The sequence below is a fragment of the Anser brachyrhynchus genome (assembly GCF_964034855.1).
Source record: "Anser brachyrhynchus genome assembly, chromosome: 2".
NCBI lineage: Eukaryota > Metazoa > Chordata > Aves > Anseriformes > Anatidae > Anser > Anser brachyrhynchus.
Window position 1 is genome coordinate 156200384 of NC_137695.1, and position 21269 is coordinate 156221652.

The window sequence follows — 21269 nt, forward strand, 5'->3', positions numbered from 1 at the left end:
TACAAAACTCCCCCTTCAAACTTCAAACTCCAGACTAAACAACCTCGGTACTTTCAACTTTTCTTAACGGGTGTATTTTCCTGACCTCTTATCATTTTTATTGCTCTTATTTGGGCAGTATTCAGTTTTTCCACATCTTGACTGTAAATAGATGCCTGAAGCTGGATGCAGCTGAGGCTAACTCTGAGAAGAAAGATTATTTCATGCTTTATTTATATTCTTCTGTTTAAATCCCAGGATAATGTTTGCTTTAGCCCAAACCACCTTTTTCAGGACAGCTCCTTAATCAGTTCCCAATGATGTCCCTGCTCGTGGCAGGGAGGGCTGGATTTAGGATGATCTTTAGGGTCCCTTCCAACACAAACCATTCTGTGATTCCAAGATCCTAATCTGCAGCAGTGCACAATTAGTTGTGTATGCAGCATCCTGTACTTGCTTCTCAATGTCATATTCTGCATTGGGAGGATTACATTTACAAGACCATCTCGAATTCCGATCCTGACCTCCATTGTACTTCCACATTCGAACTTAATGAGCATATTTCATATTTTATAAACCAGGTCCTTGACAGAAATGATGACTAGATCAATCCCGCCAAACTTACTTTTTTCCTTACAGATTGTGGCCCTTGCCCATGCAGCCAGTGTATTTTAAAACTCTTTGAATGGGGACTTTCTCTCGCTCTGTAAGTGCTTAAATCTCTGTAGAATGGAACACTGATTTTGCTTGGCGCCTCCACAGTGCTGAATTCAAATAATCAAATACATACACACACTGCTACTGCTAACGTAAGTGTACGTGAACAAATTCTGCAAGCACAAGGAGTGACAGCAAAATATTAGCTTTACTCTATTTGTTTTAATTTCAGACTTTTTAGTTCTGATTAATATCCCACAGTATCCCTGACAGATCTCAGTTTTTGTACGCAAACCTACACTTACAGCACTGGATTTAATTAGCTCCTTTTGAAAACTGCCTTAATTCAGCATTCAGCAATGGATCTGCAAATCATTTCATTTCTTTCCTCCCTTTAGAAAGGCAGTCGGTCTCGTAACAGAAAAGTTATTTCGAAAAGATGCATCCAAGGAGCGAAATTAGAGGGACCTACACCCTACAAAAAGCAGCTGCAAAGCAGTGTCAGGCACCCAGATCTACTCACTGCTGGGGCAACAGCTTCCACATTCATAAAACATTTGCACTGTGTAACCAAGCTATGAGTATCCTGGATTTGAGACTTTCAGTGACAGTCTGGTGGGTTGCTGACAAAATGAGCACTATATTCTCAAGAGAATTTGTTAGCATCAATACGCTGCAGCCACAAGTACTTCACACACGCTCATTTAGCTGCCAAAATAAAAAAGAGTCAATATTCTTACTGCTAGTAATGGCGGCTGGGAAAGGCAAATGTATTATTTATACAAATGCATGCACTAGAGATGTTTGAAAATGTTCCAGAGAACTCTGCTTTCAGTTGTATCTTCAGAAAAAATCTGTTATTATAAATTTCTTTCTTAGGTTATTTTTTTCATTCTTTGAAAAAGGCCATTTAGAGACAGTATTTTTTTTCTTCAAAGAAAGAAAAAGCCCAATAAAAGATTTATTCTCAAATTTTCACTTCAAGACTCCCTTTCCTTCTCCTGCTGAAGAAAATTTATACATCAGCGTACACTGATTTGGTGAAAATTGAATTGTACAGAAGTCTACAGTGAGCCCACCAGACACAAAAGGATGAGATACCACTCACATTATCCAATGGGTCTTCTAAAGGACAGATGTAACTGATAATACCGGATTTGGGATCCTCACTATAAAACCTCAGTATTTTCATCAGAGGTTGCAAGATATAAGAACATAACAGCAAGATATTATACCAGGATATTAGGACTTTTGTCATACCGTGGTACAGACTGAATAGACCAGTACTCAGTACATGGGCTAACACTCTTGTCTGGTACAATAAACACTCTTCTCCTCAGGCAGAGAAGAAGCACGGGTTGCGTAGGTGTCAGTATTCAAATTACAAACTGAAAAGCAGACAAGGAAATATTTGGCCCGCCACACTAACGCCCACTGTGTTCACAGTAGTCCCGGCTTGTGGAAGGGAAAGCAGCAGCAGTGGATGCTCTGAGAACAGCATTAAAGTTGGGAAAAATCAAAGCACAATTGTTGTAGCAGAGATCTATCTGCTTCAGGAAAAAAATAATAGAAGAAAAGAAGAGGAAAAAAAAAAAAGGAAATAAAAGGGAGCTCTAATTGTTCGTATCCTTATAATGGAACAAAACCTATTTCATTCCTTTTGCACTTTAATCTTTAGCTTAGTCAGCCACCAGCCCACACACTGCTCCAGCTCTCTCTCCCATCACGGTGATGTCAGAAAGACAGACTTTTTTCCGGGAGCCAAATATTCCAGCAGATTAGACAACCTCACCTCCGGAAAAGCAGCGGAAGCACCGGCTAGACACAACACACCAGTCCTGCAAGGGGCCGAGGCAAAAGAATGATGAAGATAAAGCAAGATCCAGCTTCTTGCTCTGGTCGCAACGGTGAGAAGAGGTAATACGAAACCCAGCCATGGCTACTTCGAACTAAACAACAAAATGGATGGTGGGAACAGACACCCTAACACACAGGGAAGCAAAATGCAGTACCTCACGCTAAGGCCCTGTTAATCATTTGTCCTGCCAGGCTCAAGCTAGGTCTAAATCTCCATGCTTCTTCTCCAGGAGGAGATGGAGAGTGAGAAATGGGAACAAGGACGAGCTGGCAATCTATCAACTCCCTCCTTTGTGCAAACACTCGTGGCCAGATATCACTTAAAGGCAGATTGAACACAGGAAAACCTGTCAGAAAGGCACTGAGATATTCCTGTCTCAGGGGCAATTTGAGACCCGAGCAAGACAGGCCACTGCACGGGGCTGCAAACCACCTAGAGCTGGAAAGAAAGGCTCTGCTTTGCCTGCAGGAGAAAATGGAGAACTTCGGTTGGGCTGAGAGCCTGGCTACAACACACATCCCACCACTTCCCAGGGCAGGACACTGTCAGCACCCTTTTCTCCTGGCAGAGGCAGCAAAATGCATTTTTGCAGGCATTTCTGAGAAGCCTTCAGCACCAGCTGACAGCTCTGCAACAGAAGTGTGGGCACATCTGAGATCTCTCCAAACGCAACAAGCAGACTGAAATAATGAAGGGCTTTGTGTTTGCCCAGCTCTCCTTTTAAATTCGTACTCAGGCTATAATAAGCACTTGGCCTCTTCACTGAACCATAAAGGTGGTTCAAATCCCAGAGAGTCCTGTGCTGCGTAAAAAAAACTGTTCCCAGACAGGAGAGAGCAGGAAACTGGGGAGCATCAGCATCACCAGTTGGATGAAGGTTTTAATAGAGAAACCACGTTGTACTCTTTAAAAACTGAGCTTACAGTGATGGGAGAAAACAGAAATGTTGGATCATCACAGCAACTACACCAAGACAGGGAAATGCTGGATGAAAACTTGGTCAGCAGCAATCAATGGTTGTTCAGGGCTCACAGGTGGTGCATACAGTGCAGACGCCCCACTAGCTCTCCCCAGTGGCATCCGAGCACCCCATCCCTCCTCTCTTTCCTCTCCTCCTAGACTTAAATGTGGGCTTAGGAGACAGCAGAGATCCGTAAACCCCTCCTGCACTCCCATGGGAGGTCACTCATGGACAGCACCAGGAGGTGCAGAGCAGTGAGAAAATTCTCCAACATCACCCTTCAAAGCTGGTGGTTTAAAGGAAAAAGGCAAAGAGCAGCCTGGCTTTTCCTAGCATGCAGCAGGAATACCTTGTCTCCTCGTGTTCCCTTTTCTCCTCTTTCTCCTTGTAGACCCTAAAAAGAAAAGGAAAAAAGAGATTACAGAACTCAGTCCAAGAAGAGGCATAGCTACCTCCTCTAATTAGTCACCAAATCACCGCACGTCTGCATAATCTATTTAAGTGAACCTCAAGGACGTTTATCTCGTTGCTAGTACTCCAAGTTGGCCACAAGCGTGGTCTAAACAGACTCACAGAGCAGGGATGACCCGTGGACCCAAGATTGTCTGTAATATTATATTGTTCCCAGACACACGACCCTCCTGCCAGCAGCAGTGAGGAGGGACAGGGAACACACCGCAGCTGCAGATGGTCTAGAAGCCACCCACTGCTCCGCGTTTTTCATGTGGCTCATAAACAATGAGAACTTGAGTAGAGGACGATGCTGATGGAAAAACCTATCGCATAAACAAGCGAGAATACCCGTTCCTGGTGGTTTTGGATGAAGTAGCTAGACAGACAGCAGGTACCTCTGAGAATTGGCAAATGTTAAATAATCCCTGTCCTGGAGGCCCAAGCGCATTTTTGCTGTGTGAATCCAGTGCTAGAGTTCATCTGGACAGCAAAATTCATCTTCTCCCCGGTACACCAGAACCATTTGCTGGAGCTGGGTTTGATGAAAGACAGCAATGCTAACACAGGCGATCAACAAAATGGGCAGGAATGGATTTCAGCCCCCCTCAGCACAGGAAGCACCGTGTATTTTACCTTTATTGTACCAACTGAGCAATCGACTAATGGCCACAGGCAGACAAATATGCTCAGTCAGTAGTGATCTCTCCAAAACTGCTGAAGTTTGAAACACTTCTTATAATACATTTATATTTCAACTTTAGTTTACTTTACACTGTGCTGAAGACTTAACTTTGAGCTGATGAGAGCTACATGTCTGGACTTACTTGGTCCATAGGATGACACAGATAATTAGTAAGAGCTTCATCTTTCATGCCATGGTTGACTGTGAGCAAACTTTTTGCAGCCCTGTCTATCTCTAATGACCTAAAATGAGCCTGCACAGCTTCCCACGCTGCAAAGCAATAACCCCACTGCTTCCAAAAAGCAGATGGGAAGAGGTTTACAATATGACTCCTTTAATGCACTAATAACCACGGGGCCCTCATATACACTGCGTGGATGATTACAGCCTTGTTCCTGCTCAGCAGCCCAAGCCAAATGTCAGTCTGATGACAGACATGGACAGGACCTTTGGTTACAGTGCACCACAGGTGGGTGCTTTGCTTTTCACATGAAAAGGTGACTCAAGGAGTAGGAAGGAAGCATTCTCGTCTCCTTGTCCATTTATCTCATTAATATTGCAAGGATCTATGGCATGGGCAGGCAAGGCCACCCCTCTATTCATTTCATCTTCTTCAGGACTAACACAATTCAGCATTAGACCATGCAGGGAAACAGTACACACCTGGACAAAAGTACCCCTGCTGTTTTGAACACATTGGGTCTCTCTGTAGTGAGTTGTAAAGCAAGACCTTGGCTGGCACAGGGAAATCTTTTGGTGCATGAGCACGTCTGGTATGCCACTAAAGCACAAGAATGTACAGCCGGGTCATTAAAACCCAGCAAATCCAATCAGCCTTTGCCACACCAGCTTTAAGGCTGCCTCTGTAATCACCAAGGTGAGACCACAAGGCAGAGATGCTAACTTGACAGCATGTGATTTATTTCGTTATTGCTGTCTGTTCATTCAAGGCAGGTCTGTCCCCTGAGCCCAAAGTGCTGTTTCCTGACAGTTTTGAAAATATGATTGGAAACTCGCTGAGAGCTGAGAGCTGGTGGTTTTGCTTGGTGTTATGATGAAGTTTTCAAGCACCATATAAATGGTGCATCAACACAGACCAAAGCAATTGCATTACAGTGGGAGCATCACAAAATCCCCAGCTGTTATCTTGGTAATCAAGTAATTTCTACTGACAGCTCTGTAGTAGGTGACGGTCTGCTCTCATTTAAAGAAGTCACAAGAAACTCAATGAAGTCAAGAAAATGTCACTATTTGGACAGAGCACAGGTAAATAGTCAGATATACACTATATCGCTTAATTCAAACAAAAAAAAAAAAGTGGGCAGAACAAACTGAAAAAAAAAATGGATAAAGTTTCCAGAATGTCAAAAATGTAATAAGAAACATAACTTACCGGTGCTCCTACGTAGCCTTTAATACCTGGAGGACCCTGTTTTCCCTCAGATCCCTGGCAAAGAATTGACATACAGTAAAACAATGGGAACTGTTTCACATAAAAGACCCAAAAGAATGAGTTATTCAGAAATGTAACTTGTATTCCTTGGCTCACAGAGGGCTTTTGAGGCTTCTCAGTTATCTCAGCACTAATACACAGAGCAGTGCCTGACTTTACTTACCCAGAGCGACGCCCCAATGTTTGATTTTGTCCCCAGCACTCAGGCATTCGTAAGTTTTACTCCTCTGCTTTCAGCCTTGATTTACAAAGGCAACCTGTCACAGGCAAATTCCTCTGTGGGTTGTTTCAGAGATGAAAACGCTCAGTAAACTGGGTGGTGAGGTGGACAGGTCAGAAGGGAGAGCCATTTTACAGGGACCTGGGCAGGGTGGAAGAGTGTGCAAGCAAGAACTGTATGAAAGCTAACAGACGAAGGCAAATCAGGTCCTGGACTACATCCACAGGGGCATTACTGGCAGAGTTAGGGACGTGATCGTGCCCCTGTCATGAGCAGTGTTTGTCAGGACGCATCTGGAGCACTGTGTCCAGTTTTGGCCCCTACAATGCAAAAAAGATGCAGACTAGAGGGCATCCAAAGGAGGTGATCAAAGGGCTGGAGAAACTGGCCTGTGAGGAAGACTGAAGGAGTTACGTCCTTTAACCCTGGAGCAGAGAAAGCTCAGGGGGGACCTCATCACAGTATTCCTGTATTTAAGGGGTGGCTACAAAGAGGTTGGAGGCTCTCTTTTCACAAGGAGCCATATGAGAAAAGACGAGGGGCAGTTGTGTACAAGCTGCACCAGGAGAGGTTTTGCCTTTAAGTACAAAATAAATTGTTTACAGTGAGAACAATCAACCATTGGAACAACCTGCCAAGGGACATGGTAGAATCCCCATCACTGGATGTTTTCAAGATGAGATCGCACGGGGTGCTAGATAATCTCATCTTGGCTCCCTTTTCTCACAACCTGATGATCTTCCTGATGATCTTTTGAGGTCCCTTCAAGCTTAGGCTGTTCTACGATTCGATGTGCCCTAAATACGTATCGGGCATAAAAGACCACATTTTCAACATAAACAAGACAAATGCACGAGGATCAGAGACGTTTCAGCAGTCCTTCAGCTGGCTTTCTCCCTTGGAGATGGTAAACTGAAAGGCTCTCTCTGTGTATTTATGCCCCTTACAACCCCATGGATTGTCTGGATTCTCAGCTGAACAGGATCAGCCCTAAGAGCAACCCTACGTTGGCAGCCTGGTTCTGATAAGGTGTCCGTGAGAGTTGAGTAGGCCTCCTATATCACCTGCCTGGCTGATTATTTTGTTTCTTATCTCACTTTCCTTTTTCCCCTCTCCCATCTGCTTAATGCCTGTATTGGGTTGCCACAGTGGCTAGGGCTTCAAAACAGACCAGGATTATATTTTTAAATGATTCTACATTCCTTCTTAACGGACATTTCCTATTAAAATAAAATAATAAAAATAAAATAAAATGCAAGACGTGTCTGGAATGAACAATTAGGAGAAGTGGGGCGTTTTTGTCCCTGTTCGTGTGCCTGGGAGGCTGGTCATGTCACGCCGCTGTTTACACTCGCATTTAGCCCAAATGACAATCTCATTTGCAACAGTTGTTAAGCACAGACCTGGCCGGCTGGCTGGACTGTACTTGGCAAGAGTTTCGCTACTGCTTTAAGCAGTGCATTGCCAAAACTGTCCCCTGCCTCTGCCAGAAAGGGCTTTGCTCTTTAGAACAGATGAAACCGTGCCCTGAAGCTTACGAGCAGCTCATCAGCCCAGCTGTAAAACAGTTGAACCCAGGTTAAGAATGGAAGCCAAATGCGCTGCAAACTCACAGAGAGATTCACAAACAGGTTAACAACAGCTGGGTTTAGGCACAAGCAAAGTTGATCTCTACAGCATCAGGCACCTCTGCAGTGTCAGCTGTACAAGCCCTCTAACAGCAGAGCAAGAGAAGCAGGCGAACACTTATCTCAACCTGCAGAAAAATAATACTATCAAATTCCAGGCAAAACCCCTACGGAAACAGAAGCCTGCTCTGAGTTGTCCAAATTCTCAACGCCCAGCTCAGACTGTTGCATAAGCTGTGGTTATAACAGGCAGCAAAAGTTATAGAGAAACTGGGTTTGTCTGGATGGGAAGATTCGCTGATCCCACTCAAGGCCTGTGCTGAGATCATGTCTGGTAAACCTGAGAAGTGCGAGACCTTCGACAGCTGATGTGAACGAGAATTAGGAAATTTGTCAAAATGAAAGCCTTACCTAATACTTTATATTTCAAAGCCTTATTTTTTCGTCTCCTTTTTTTTTTTTTTCCTATCGCGCAGATATCTGTCGGTTCAGATAGCAACGCTATAGCTATGTCAGTTCCACAGCAATGACAGCCACAAAAAAATTCTCTTTAACATTTTATTAAAGATACAGAAGGAAGAAAGAAAAAAAAAAGGAAGGAAAAGGTTGAGTATTTGCTGCAGGTCTGTACAGGCTAAAGGGTCTGGTCTCAAACATTCAACCTTTGTTTAACTGCTATAAAACCATACAGTGAGGGAGTTGTGCTTTTTTCTCCAGACTCATTTACTCTATTTAAATTATCTTGCCAGGTCCCACATATTTACATGGGAGCCTTCTCCACTGAGCAATGGATATTTCCTGACATCCCAGACTACCACGGCACCTTCTATAACCAGATGCTCTGACTCGGATTGTCCCAAGGTTGACACCGTGAGCTCTTCTTTGCCTCCACCCACTTGTAGCCAGCAAGATCAGACATTCTTCCTCGATCAAGAAGTTTACCCACCACTGAAGCTTACCCACAAAGCTTGATGAGTTGGGGGAAGAAAAATCATTTTTATGATGAAGACACTGAGTGAGGAACAATCTCTCCATGACACTTCACTGAGCAGCAAAAGCAGGAAAGACAAATAACATACAGAGGGCATTTAATTCCTGTAACCCACACATGTACCCTAATGGACTCATCGTCTATTTAGGGTACTCCTGGGGAGTGAAGTCTTATTACAAGAAGTCTGCAGGACCCTTTTTTGTGCTACTGGAAATTTCATCATGCAATTAATGAGGTCTGTAAAAACTGCTTGGCACCTCCTTAAAAGAAAGAAATTGCTGGCAATTGACACTGAGGCAAAAGATTGGAAATCCCTCAGCCAAGCAGATGAATTTCCTGGGGTGTATGTACAGCTACCCAGTGTAACTGAGCTTGCCTGGCTTAATAGAAATGAAAATGGGTTGAGCTGGGAAGGACCACATCCCAAAAGACCATAGAAAATGCAAGGTAGCTTTCTATGGAGCCTGGGGTACAGCCTGGAGCCGCTGTATTGATGCTGATGATTTTAAATAAAAGTAAGCGATCTGGCAAAAAGCAATCATTACAACAGTAATTGGAGACATGACCTTTCTGATTGCCAGCTCCATGCATCTCTATACACCCCATTCCACATCAGCAAGTGGCTGGGCTGGGCTTTGCAAAGGAGTGTTGATTCATATTTTAGACTTTTAAAGCCCTGACAACAAAATCAGGATTGTTTCTTAAAATAGTTCAGGCCAGAATCCAGCTCAAGGACGCTGCATATAGCCAGTGCATCCGTTCAAATAAATAAAAGTCACCGTGACAGCACATGAACATGTTATATTTAGCTGCTGTAGCTTAGAGGATGGGGTTAGCCAAGCTCACCTCTTCTCTAGTAGCATTTGGCACTCTCTACTCAGGCTGTGTTTAGGTTCAGCTCCATCAGCACCTATCCTGCCCAGCCCATAGTGCTGAATTTGCATTCAGTATTGGCGCATTATTTGGCTGAACTATATGTGCCTGATGATCCTGGTGGGAAATGCAGAGCATCTTCCAGGATCAAGCCCTTCTGCAGGTAGATGTAGTTACCTCAGTTTAGCTTGGTTTGTAAAAGCTTTGCAAAGCAAGAGCGAGGAGCTTCATTGTACAAGGAGACTGGGTATTGTATAGCTTTTAATTCCACTGTGGAAAACATGCAGGGCATAGAGAAAACACCTATTTGTTTATTATATAATGTGAGATGCAGCTGACAGGCGTTTATGGGTGATGAATCCAGTTCATTTCATTTACTTCCTAATTCCACTGAAGGGCAAAACAATATCCAGAGTACCCCTTCTCAGTTCAGCCCAGCCCAGCTTTACAGCTGTCATTTATCCCCTGCTGAACGTGCTGCCGTGCAGCTTCCACAATCAACCCCTTCGTGTTGCTGAAGGCAATACAGCTCCTGCAGAGAACCGTGGGACGACTGCCAAGTATTTCCACTAATTCACAAAGAGACCATTAGTTCTGATACCCTCCTGATGAGACTTTAGGAAATGATGAACATTTCCCTCTATGAAAACAAGATATTTTGGAGAAAGAGCCTCTCTGTAGCTGAGAAACCCAAAAGAAACTATATAAACAGTGCTTTGTGGAGTCCTCTCAGACAGAGCCAGGTGACCATCAGGATGACATCTGGAAAAATGTTCATGTATTTAACTCCTATTTGAGGACAAAGCCATCAGTAAACTCAACAGGAGGTTTAGTTAAACAGATACAGCTCTTCCAGAAAAATGTGATGCTCAAAGACCTTAGCATGTATGGGAGCAGAACTGGGTCAAGCAAATTTGGATTATCAATCTCTTATCCTTGCCGCATCTTTCATAGGCTGAGCTGAACTTACTGTGCATGACGCCCCTGAAAAAAAAACACTCATCAATCTAATGCACCATTGTCTTTGTGTGTTATAAAGATGACTGAAACTAGCTGATGGCTATTTATCCCCTCACTAACCAGGGAACAAGGCAAGGAGAGCTGAGACTTTGGAAGGAAGACAAAGCATTGCTCATGAGAAGATGCAGCTGCATCTTTGTCAGAGTTGGGAGGGTTTACTGAAAACACGATGCAAGGTTTATGTGCCCCAAAACATGTTCTCTTCACCTTCTTTAACTATACTGATCAAATAAAAGGTATTTCTTCTCTTTACATACCTTGCCTAATTTCTGACATACCAGCAGACCTCCTGATAGAAATGTGCAATTTGAGCTTCTTCATTCACCAGTGAGAATATCAAGAAATCACAAACAAAAAAATAATAATTCAAGCAATCCACACATACAAAAACTCAGTGTAAAAGGTACGCCTACACATGTAAAGAAGAAATGGAAATCTTACCTTTGGACCTGCTGGCCCAGGCAGTCCAAATGCTCCCGGCTGTCCTGGTTCACCCTGTAAGTAACAGCAGCAGCAGTGGTAAATGCTAATATTTTTTCTACAAAGGCTAAGATAACTCAAAGTAGTCTTTATATATAGCTTTAGAAATAGAAGCTCTATCTACTATCTACAGTCCTGAGTACCATTATCCAGAGATCTGGAAGTCCGCATTGTGCTTTCTTTGCAAAAATAAACGCAGAAGGAGACAAACAGAAAACTGAAGTAGTTATTCATCTGCTCTTCAAACACAACCACCTAAATAGCTAGAAATGAGTTCTCTAAGAAGCAAACAGCTTGCACCAACTACATTCTGCAATTGCTGATTCCTTGGAGATAACATATTGCATTTGGTTGGCGCAATAAACACAACCTATAAGAAATTCTGCAAACACAAGTATGTTGCTGTCCGATCACAGACCCTGCCATGCAGGAAGCAATGAGGTTGTACCAGTTCTGGAAGAGATATGGCACACTTCTGCCTGAGCAGGTCAAGGATCCACATGGCAAAAAGCAGAAACAGGATGTAAGTGACAGAAAAGTAGGAGCTTTTCTGCTGTATACCACTACTTTGGGGCATTCATGCCTTTACAATGAGCCCTTTCCTCCAGTCACCACAAAATGGCTGCAAAGGGACAGTGAATGGGATGATCAAGGTCCTTCCCCAAGGACAGCTAGGGCAAAAAGGAGCCATGGAAGGCAAAGAGTTCAGAATAATAGACCACTGGGATGAGGAAGTTTCAAAGGGACGGTGTTTGAGCTCCAGTGGTTGAACAGAGGAAAGGATGAAAACTCTAAAACACGTTTATATAAGATGCTGGAAAATTTATCTGTGGTTTTATTCCTCATGTGTATTTAAAGGCAGTATTTGGTATGCTTCATCCTTCTTTGACCTAACCCTGCACCTTCATCTTTGTCCTTAGCTTTTAGCAGTGCCCGAGAAGATCTCAGGTCCTTGTTTCTGTGGCCGAGCTGCCTGTTTGCCCAGAGAGGTTGTGGATGCCCCACCCTTGGAGGTGTTCAAGGTCAGGGTAGATGAGGCCCTGAACAACCTGATACAGTGGGTGGCATCCCTGCCTATGGCAGGGGAGTTGGAAATAGATGATCTTTAAGGTCCCTTCCAACCCAAGCCATTCTATAATATTTCTCCCACGCCTGTCCATTTGCTCCTGGAAGTACAAGATGCTCCCCAACACCTCCTGCCCTCTCCGCTGGCTGACATCTCTTGGCCAGCCTCAAACCAAATTGCTGAGCTCTGCAGCTGCAGCTATTAAACCACCGCAGCCGCAGAGTCCCAGACCTCAGGCTGCCACGGCTTCCCCCCTCTTCCAGCTTAGTGAATGGAAACAGAGCTGCCCCTGGAGCCTCTGGGGATGGCTAATCCGTACAACACCCACTGTCACTGGAAACATGCGAGGGAGAGCGCCGAGGCTATTAACCTCCTGCCGTTTGTTTCTGCTGCTCCTAAAACGGCCATACAAATCCCCAAGATGTGTTTCACTCAATACAGATTGATTTCCGCTGCCTGGCTTGCACTGAAAGGCGAGGATTACAAGGGGGAAACAAAAAAAAGCTTACGGCTTCTCCTTTTGCTCCATCCTTCCCCGGGAGGCCAGGCAAGCCAAGGGACCCCTGTAACAACAACAAGACTGTCATCATCAGCACGATATTAACACCGCTTGCAAGCGCAAGGACATGAGTAATGCAGCAAGACAAGAATAAGGAATGAGGAGAATCATTTCTACACAAACATTTATTATTTACAGCCTCTGGAGGAGCTGCAGCTAACATTAACACACTATGGCCAACTGATGAGCTGTTAATGAGGAACTAGGCACTCTTGGCCACTTAACTCACTTAAGAGTAAATTAATATAAAAGCTCTGCAGCCGATGAGACACATAACCATTGAGTCATCTTAATATCATCTTTCCTCAGCCTGTCCACCATTCCGTTGTCTCGAAAACCTGCTGTTTTGTAACTAAATACTGATTTTTTATTTATTTTCGACTCCGTGCTTGTACAGCATCCACTCCAAAGCTCAGAAGCCTCTAGGCACAGCTGTAATGAACATAAGCAATAAGCCTAAAAGCAAACAGAAAAGAAGCCTTGAAAAACTGAAGCAGCCCTCAGGAACTACCCTACCTACAGGGAAGTGAGTCTCAGAGCTGGGAATGTGCAAAGCTGTAGAAAACAAATGAACAGGAAAACCAGGCACCACTTCTTAAATCTGTCTGCACACCAGGATGAATGGGACTAAATATGTTGAGGCTGGCAGCAGCACAGATAACAGGGACTGCAGCAAACACAGGGGAAAGCCAAGTTTTGCTGCATGCAGCTGGCAATTTAAAGAACAAATGGAGAGTGGGAAGGGAATAGACGCAGAACAGGAAAGCCCATGTACATGGGAAGGAATTGGCCAAGTGTTTTTACTTCTAGGATCTGCAGCAGTTTCTTTTTAGGAGGATTATTTAAAAAGGAAAAAAAAAAAAAGAAAAAGAAAGAAAAAAAAAGGAAAAGGAAAAATAAAAGAGCCTCAAACGAGAAACAGGCACTGCAAATGGTGACTAATGGTGACTATGGGCTCTGATCAAACCGAACAGGTTTGCTGTGTATTACTTGGAGGGGGCTCTTGCCTTTTGCAATCCTGAACATTTGCTGTTTTAGAACAGGTGGGAAATGTCTGAATTGCTGAAATCTCTCCTGGAAATGACATTTAAGGCATCTCTGACAAACATCCACAGTAAATACTGACTGATAGAGCAAGCCTGGTACTGGATTATCATTTTGTTTGCTTGTTTGTTTGTGTTAGAAGAGGCTGCCACAGTAAGCAGCAAAAGGCCATCTCAGTCCAAGGGTTATTTATGTTCAGCGCAAGAAAGGACACGATGATCTTTCGCCTTCCATGTCTCATACTGAAGAAACAATGGTGTTTCTGTGTGTGGAAGCACTTAGCTCTGAGACCTCTTCTATTCTGTTTCAGAGTTTTACAAGCTTCAGACAAAGTTCCTGCCCTTGCGATCTCCACACATCTGTCAAATGTGGCTGAGCACAGGCTTAGAGATGCAAAGGGGTACTTTGCAGACAAACAGCACAACACAGTCTTCTTAGCATCTTGCTAACACGAAAAAAAAGAAAATGGAGGTAAAACAAAAGACTTAAGATGATCTATTTTCACAAGCCTTCCTCAATAGCTTTATAAACTTGTCACAGTATAATTAATAAAGGCTCGGACTTACTTTTTCTCCTTTATCACCTTTCAATCCAGGAAAGCCGGGGGCTCCTTCTTCACCCTAAAACACCAACACAAAAGGTACCTTGTATGAAATAAAAGATATATATATGTATGTAGAGGTCACAGTTATCTTTTGGAAGTTGAGGCCAACGTTTCCTCCTTGCTGTAAAAGATACCGCTCAATCACCTGCAACTTGGCCATATTTGAATGTGTTCACTTCCAATTTTCCATCCAACTGCCTGCCTCTGACTGATTTTTTTTTTCTTTTTGTAAATACCAGCCAGGAAGAGTCTTTTTTTTCCCAAGAACAAAATTAGAGGCATATCCTTGTTAAATAAAACTTTTTCAAGCATAGAAACATTTCACTGACAAACTCTCATTTCAAAGTACAGGGACTTGAAATTTTCTGTGGCCAACCTACTGCCAGAGATATATTATTTTCCCCCTTTGCCTGCTCACATTAAGCCAAAAGGTACACCCTGGAAGCCATTCCATTTAGACCTTTATCAGTAGGTACTTCAAATAGCCAACAGCTAATTTCTTCAAAGATTCAGAGAATGTTTCAGCCAGAGCTCAGTGAAGGAGCAGGATTATGCCCAACGTTACGCAGATTTGTTCAAAATCCAGCAGCTTGCCTACAGTTGCCCTGCATGTTCATGCTTCAAATGATGGCACCCAGGATCCAGCATTGCTGGGTTTTACAAGAAACACTGGCAAGTGTCCTTCAATGGAAGGTTACCGGCATTTCTGCTACCCGAAATGGTGGACATCCATGCATGGGACATTAAAGCCACTGGCACTGCTGGCAAACGGCATGGCACAAAGCAGAGCCAAGCCACTGAGAGCTTTTTCCCTGTCTGCTTCTGTAACACAGAAAGATCCCTTTGAAAGAACATTGAAGTGGCTACGCCAAGCACACGAAAATTAGAAATATATGCAGCAACTCTGGAATTTTCTAAGCTACCTGTAAACACGCATGGACTACCTACCTATGCAGATAAGTTCAGGCCAAATCCTGCCATTTTCAATTTTATTTGCATTGTTTTTTTCATGAATGAATAGTCTAGTAGATTTAGATGGATGTATTCTTAGGGCAAGGTTCCAATCAATTTCAGACAAAAAGACAAAACGTGGACTTATTTATAAGTATAGTTTGCACTTATAAGCATATTTTGCACTTAAAGGATAATAAAAGACTGTATCTGAAAAGTATCTGTACTCTATATGCAAATAGAAGTCATTAAATACTTTAATAATCACATTTCTTGCTAACTGAACCTTCATGCAGCACTCGGCCTAGGATTTCCAATGCAGCTAGTGGTACAAATCAGATCTGCTGTATTTGAACGGCTCCCTGATGAGATAGAAAACCCATCAAATAGCAAATGTGATTTTAAAGGAAATTATTTACTCTAAGAGGTCAATATAACTTGAAGAAACTGCTGTTCCATGGCAAAATGTGCAGCATAGGTAGAACAATGATTTGTATGTTTTCTTGGCAAATTAAAGGTATAGGGTTAAATAACTTCTCTTGCCTTTTTTTTTCTTCTCCTTCTTCTTTATGAAGTCGCAATTTCTTGGCATAGCTGAACAAAGTAACCCTGATATCAGTCAATAAATTTCATACAGTGCTCATTGAGCCATTCATGTTGGACAGGATCTAATAATGTTTCTCCTCCAACCTTCCACTCATAGAATCACAGAATCATTAGTGTTGGAAAAGACCTCCAAGATCGTCTGGTCCAACCATCCCCCTACCACCAATGTCACCCACTAAACCATGTCCCTAAGCACCATGTCCAACCTTTCCTTGAACACCCCCAGGGACGGTGACTCCACCACCTCCCTCAGCAACCCATTCCAATGCCTGACTGCTCTTTCTGAGAACAAATTTCTCCTGATGCAAAGCACCATCAACAGTGAACTCAGACCAAGTTGTTCAGGGTTTATCCACTTCGGTGTTAAAGACCTCCGAAAACAAGGTTGCTCCTCCTCCCAAACACAATCAGTAATTTGCAACCTAAGCCAATGGCATCCCAGGAGGGGAAAATATTTTTGTTGAAATATCATGATTTTGCCCTTTTTGTTTTACACAGATGCCAAGAAGCTGTCTGCAAAGATGTGAAGCCCAGAACAATGTGTTGGCCTTCACAACGAAGGGACTGCATTGCCATTTTCAGAAAAGGATTGTAGACACTCCTCCACCTAGTGATCATACATACTAGGAGCAGCTGGTCAGCCCACTGATCAGCCCCAGGGTCAGCAAGCAGGGGAGAGAGGCTTCAGGGATGCACCACGTTCAAGGAGTATGTGAACCAACAAAGCCCAGCACTCCAAGGAGCTCACTAAAGACATTTTCTCCATCTGTATCTACTGCCACAGCCTCCCTCCTGCTGCATAAACTGAGGCACTGTGTGGCACACACCAGGTGCTCCATCACAGAACTGACCCTTCACTAGAAATAAAGCCAGAGTGTTTAATCGGTTTGCAGTGGCAATCTTCAGGTACCCACCAGCCTTACCAGAAAACTGTGCAGAAGCAACCTAGACTCTCAAGACAAGTTTAACACCCACTGGGGAACCACCACTGAATGCCACCACCCAACAGAGCAGGAAGGTCTCCTACTTCTGCCATTTCATCCGACTCCCCTGTGGCCCTGGAAAGCTGCTTTGTGTCCCACAAAAAAAAGCCCATCAGGCAAAGGATAGGTTCAGGAGCTCTTTGAACCTTAATAAAAGCATGAGATTGTATTGCCTATGTCAAAACAAACACGTTCACAAAGGAAAGCGCATAACCTACAGGAGTGAGCAGTGGAGGAGAGCGTGAAGCAGAAAAACATTGACATTGCTGTGCTTTCATACAGTGCCAAAGGAGCTGAGACAGGCAGGGATGGAAAGCAACCAAGAGCCTGCACCCTTAACTCAGAGCCAGCTGCCAAAACCCTCACTAAAGGATGCAGCTAACTGGAACAGAGTCCTGTTGCCAGGGCAATTTATTTCACTAAGCTTTTTTTTTTTTTAGTACCCAATTCATGAACTGCATCACAATCACAGAACAATCACCTTTTCTTTTCAGCTGTCCAACAGAACTTTTTAACCAGGTAAGATCCCAACTGTTGGGATCACCGTGCTGCTAAGAGCTCAGGAAGTGTTGGTGTACCCCAAAGGTGTCTGTTCCCCTCTTGCCTTCCTCCAATTAAGTCAGCGGGGTTAGCAAAGGGCCAGTGCATCTCTCCTGGAAACCACTAAGGCCAAGGAAAGTTGCAATTAGAGAATGACAATATTGATTGAAGGAGAAATCACGGGGGCCTGAAATGATGTTTTTCAAGAGGAGTTCTTGCTGGGGAGGTTACAACTTCAGCAATTAGGCTCAAAAGGAAGGCAGCAGCTTTTCCCGAGTACTTTTTAGCTTCTTTTTAAATTCTTGAGCATACTGTCCTTCTCTCTTTCACTGAAAATCTAGCCACGTAGGTTTAGCTTCATCCTCTGCGCTGCACAGCCAGCAGCCTTTAATCAAACCTTCCCACCAAGGTTAACAACAGAATAAACACATTGATTAGCTCATCGTTGGCAAAATCCTTGTCAGAAGGGCCTACATCTGGCAAGATGCCTTCGGATCTCAAGTGGCCAGAGGACTTCTCGTGGGATATCGCTGTGGTGCGCTTCCAGCCACGTGGAAGCAGCCACTGCTGAGCAAGAGAGGGCAGGTAGATAGTGCAGGCACAGAAGTCACATAGTGGCACAGATTGTTAGCATACAGAGGTTACATAGCTCACAGGTAGGTACATATTTCTATAAACGCCGCTTTTCATTTTTCAAGAGTCATTCTATGAGTATTTACTTGAATTACAGCAAGGCCTCATTTATTTCCTGCTTGGGTCACTGTTGGACACTGTATGAATGAATACTAAACGTCAGTCACTACACTCAAAAGCTCAGTTCAAAATTGCAAGCAATATGTAAATGTAATAATGAAATAGCAGAGACAGAGGGTACAGGCTAGTGAAATGGCTGCCAAGCAGACACGGCTCTGCAAGTGCACTGGGCTGAAGGATCTAGTTATCACGCTGTGAGAAATGGGTCAGCTTCAGCAGCTGGCATTAAGCCCCAGGGAAGAAAAGCTCATTGCATTTCTTGCACCAAGGCCAAACGTGGTTGTACACACTGAGAAGGATAAAAATAATTCTGTATATTCACAGGCTGGCCGTGTTCCCAGCTTTGACACAATGACATTCTGGTGGTGACATGTAAACTGTACGTAACTCTTTATCCCATGCGTTTCTGCTGCCACCCATCTACTTTATGGACAGCTGAACTTTTATGGGGAACTTTTTCTCCTTTCTAGAGAAACATCTGGACTAGGACAGGAAGGTAACAAGGACCAGGAGTCCAGCGAAGAAGCAGAAGAGACTACTACTAAGGAGAGGAATAGAGTACAGCTTCTAAGGCAGCTTCCCTTAGGCTTAACCAACACCTCCTGGTTTTGATGGAGTACCTTTATACTTTAGGTGGGGCAGCCTGTTGTCTCCTTGGCCAATAGTTTTGTGCAAAAATGTCTGAGCATGTATGTATTTTTACCTGTGAGGAAGTGTATTAGCAAATACGGCAGTTTGGCTTAGAAATTTCCCAAAATACTGAATACTACAAACTGAGGATGAAGCACTAGACAAATTACTCTGAGAACTCCGTATTTTTTTCCTCAAGGAATTAATATAAATTCTGCAAGTAAATTAGGAGATTTTCCAAGCCATACTAAACCAAAAAGGTTAGGCAGCACTCAGTAAGATAGAATTTTGAATTTGCTTGCATTTAATGCAAGAGTTCAGTCTCACACAAAAGGATACAGAGCAAGGCCTAAGCACTACTTCTGTCCTTCATGGGTGTCTCAAAGCAAGGTTTTTATGAGCCACGTGTTTTTTCGAGACCCAATGGGCAAAAGGAAATGCCACATCCCAAGGAAATTCAGAGCCCAGGCAACTCTCAGCTGCTGCAGAGTATTGGTGTGATTAAATAAAGATATCCCCATCAGCTTCAGGTTACTACAGCAATTGAAAATACAGAGGTGAGCTGGGGAAGTAGAAACATGCATAGATAGGTACCTTCGTTAGCTTGTGCATTCCATTTCTAGATTTAAGCAAGGATATGTTCCTCTCATACCAGTGTCATGTGGATTTACCAAATCATGTCAGCTGTAGGCTACAGAGATACCTCCATGGTCAGGAAGGTCTTAAGTTCTTTTTTTAAATTATTATTTTAAAACCTATTATTACACACTCACCATATGCACACATAATGTACACACAGCTTAATTTGTTGCATATTATCCAAACATTCACCTCCCTTGGGTTAAACTGAGCCTTACTACCCCATATAATCACTTATGTATACGGTCTGTGACTAGATTACATCTACATCCCATCTAGATCCTCAGATGGCTGAGTGGAGGTAATTATAAAATTACAAAGTAGATAATCTAATTGCTAGATAATACATTTCCTCAAAGCAGGAACAACTACTACTTGGATTTTGGTATATCCAGCCTCAGAAAACAGACCTAAAATGGAGGAGGAAGTGGTCCTCCTGTACATGGAAAGATACAGAGATACAACAATTCAGTATCACCTGATTCTAGAGAGACATCGAAAGCGCAGGAAGGAATAACCCATCAGTGCTGCTTTTTAAGCAATCTGCTCAAGTTTAACTGCTTTTCTTTCCTCCACTTGCAGCTCCTTCAGCAGCTGCCAAGTTTACAAACATTTCTTCCAACTCAAGAGCAGCTGTGGCCTATAATCACATATTTTATTTCAAACTCTGGGTTGTGGCCTATGTTAATGGAAATGAGAGCAAACTAAACAAGAAAATAATGGAAAAAAAAAAAGACAGTCCAAAACACATGGTTAGATTCTTATTTTCCTGTCAAATTCAAGTAAATCACTGGACTTTTCCTTCACCTTCACAAAGCAGACTACAAAAGATGTACCACACTGAGGTCGATTCTATACACCTTCTTTATTCTGTCTTCCAAATTGGTCTACACCTAACACAAAAGCACCCCTTTTCTAATCCCAAAATGAAATAAAAATTTTTAACCCTGTCACAAAACATCAATAGAGGTGTCACTGGGAGTCCTGCACAAATCTGCCAAGCAGGACTCCATGAATCACGCAGTCAGCATATTGACAGCTTTGCAAGCAGGGGGAATCTATGTCCAAGGTAGGAGACGAAATAGCAAAAGCTGAATTAAAATAGAAGAAAACGGGCAAGATGAAATGGAAACAGAAGCAAAACTGAGCTGCACGGTGTTACCATTTCACGATTAATACACCTCTCTCTCCTCTGTTAATTGACTTCACAGTATCCCTGTCAAATGAGAATTTACAACAACTCCAATATTGCTTTCTTTCCACGAGGGTGACAAGTCAGAGGTGCAACTGAACGGAAAACCTAGGGAAGGCCCCAGGGTCTGTGGCAATGATAGAAACTCACTGCAGATTTCCTGGGTCCTAGTTCGGTGCCCTAACCGTAAGTTAATTCTTTCTCCCTACTGGCCATTTGACCTGCATGTAACTTGGCAACCTGATGTTCACAAAGGATAAACCAGAAGACTGTGGGTAAGTGGCTACTGCTGACCACTGTTCCGCACTAAGCAGTTTTCAGTGTTTGATGAGAAAAGTGCAGGTGGAGATGTTGCAAACTGAGTATGGTCTTCAGGTCCAAATGCCTGAGAACACCTCCAAGAGACTGCATGAGGCAGGAATGGGTGGAATACCTTTTCCTTTTTTA

At 43.3% G+C, this 21269-nt stretch overlaps 1 protein-coding gene across 2 annotated transcripts in view; it reads right to left on the minus strand.

Moving 5' to 3' along the window:
• The window catches only part of COL22A1 (collagen type XXII alpha 1 chain), a 235502-nt gene that overhangs the window by 95569 nt on the left and 118664 nt on the right, over positions 1 to 21269 (minus strand). For both annotated transcript variants that reach the window (XM_080578502.1, XM_080578501.1), the window contains 5 exons: positions 14491 to 14544; positions 12831 to 12884; positions 11217 to 11270; positions 5984 to 6037; positions 3805 to 3849 (listed from right to left, as the gene is read on the minus strand). In XM_080578502.1, coding sequence (XP_080434628.1) covers positions 3805 to 3849; positions 5984 to 6037; positions 11217 to 11270; positions 12831 to 12884; positions 14491 to 14544 — 261 coding nt within the window. The remainder of the gene's footprint in view (positions 1 to 3804; positions 3850 to 5983; positions 6038 to 11216; positions 11271 to 12830; positions 12885 to 14490; positions 14545 to 21269) is intronic.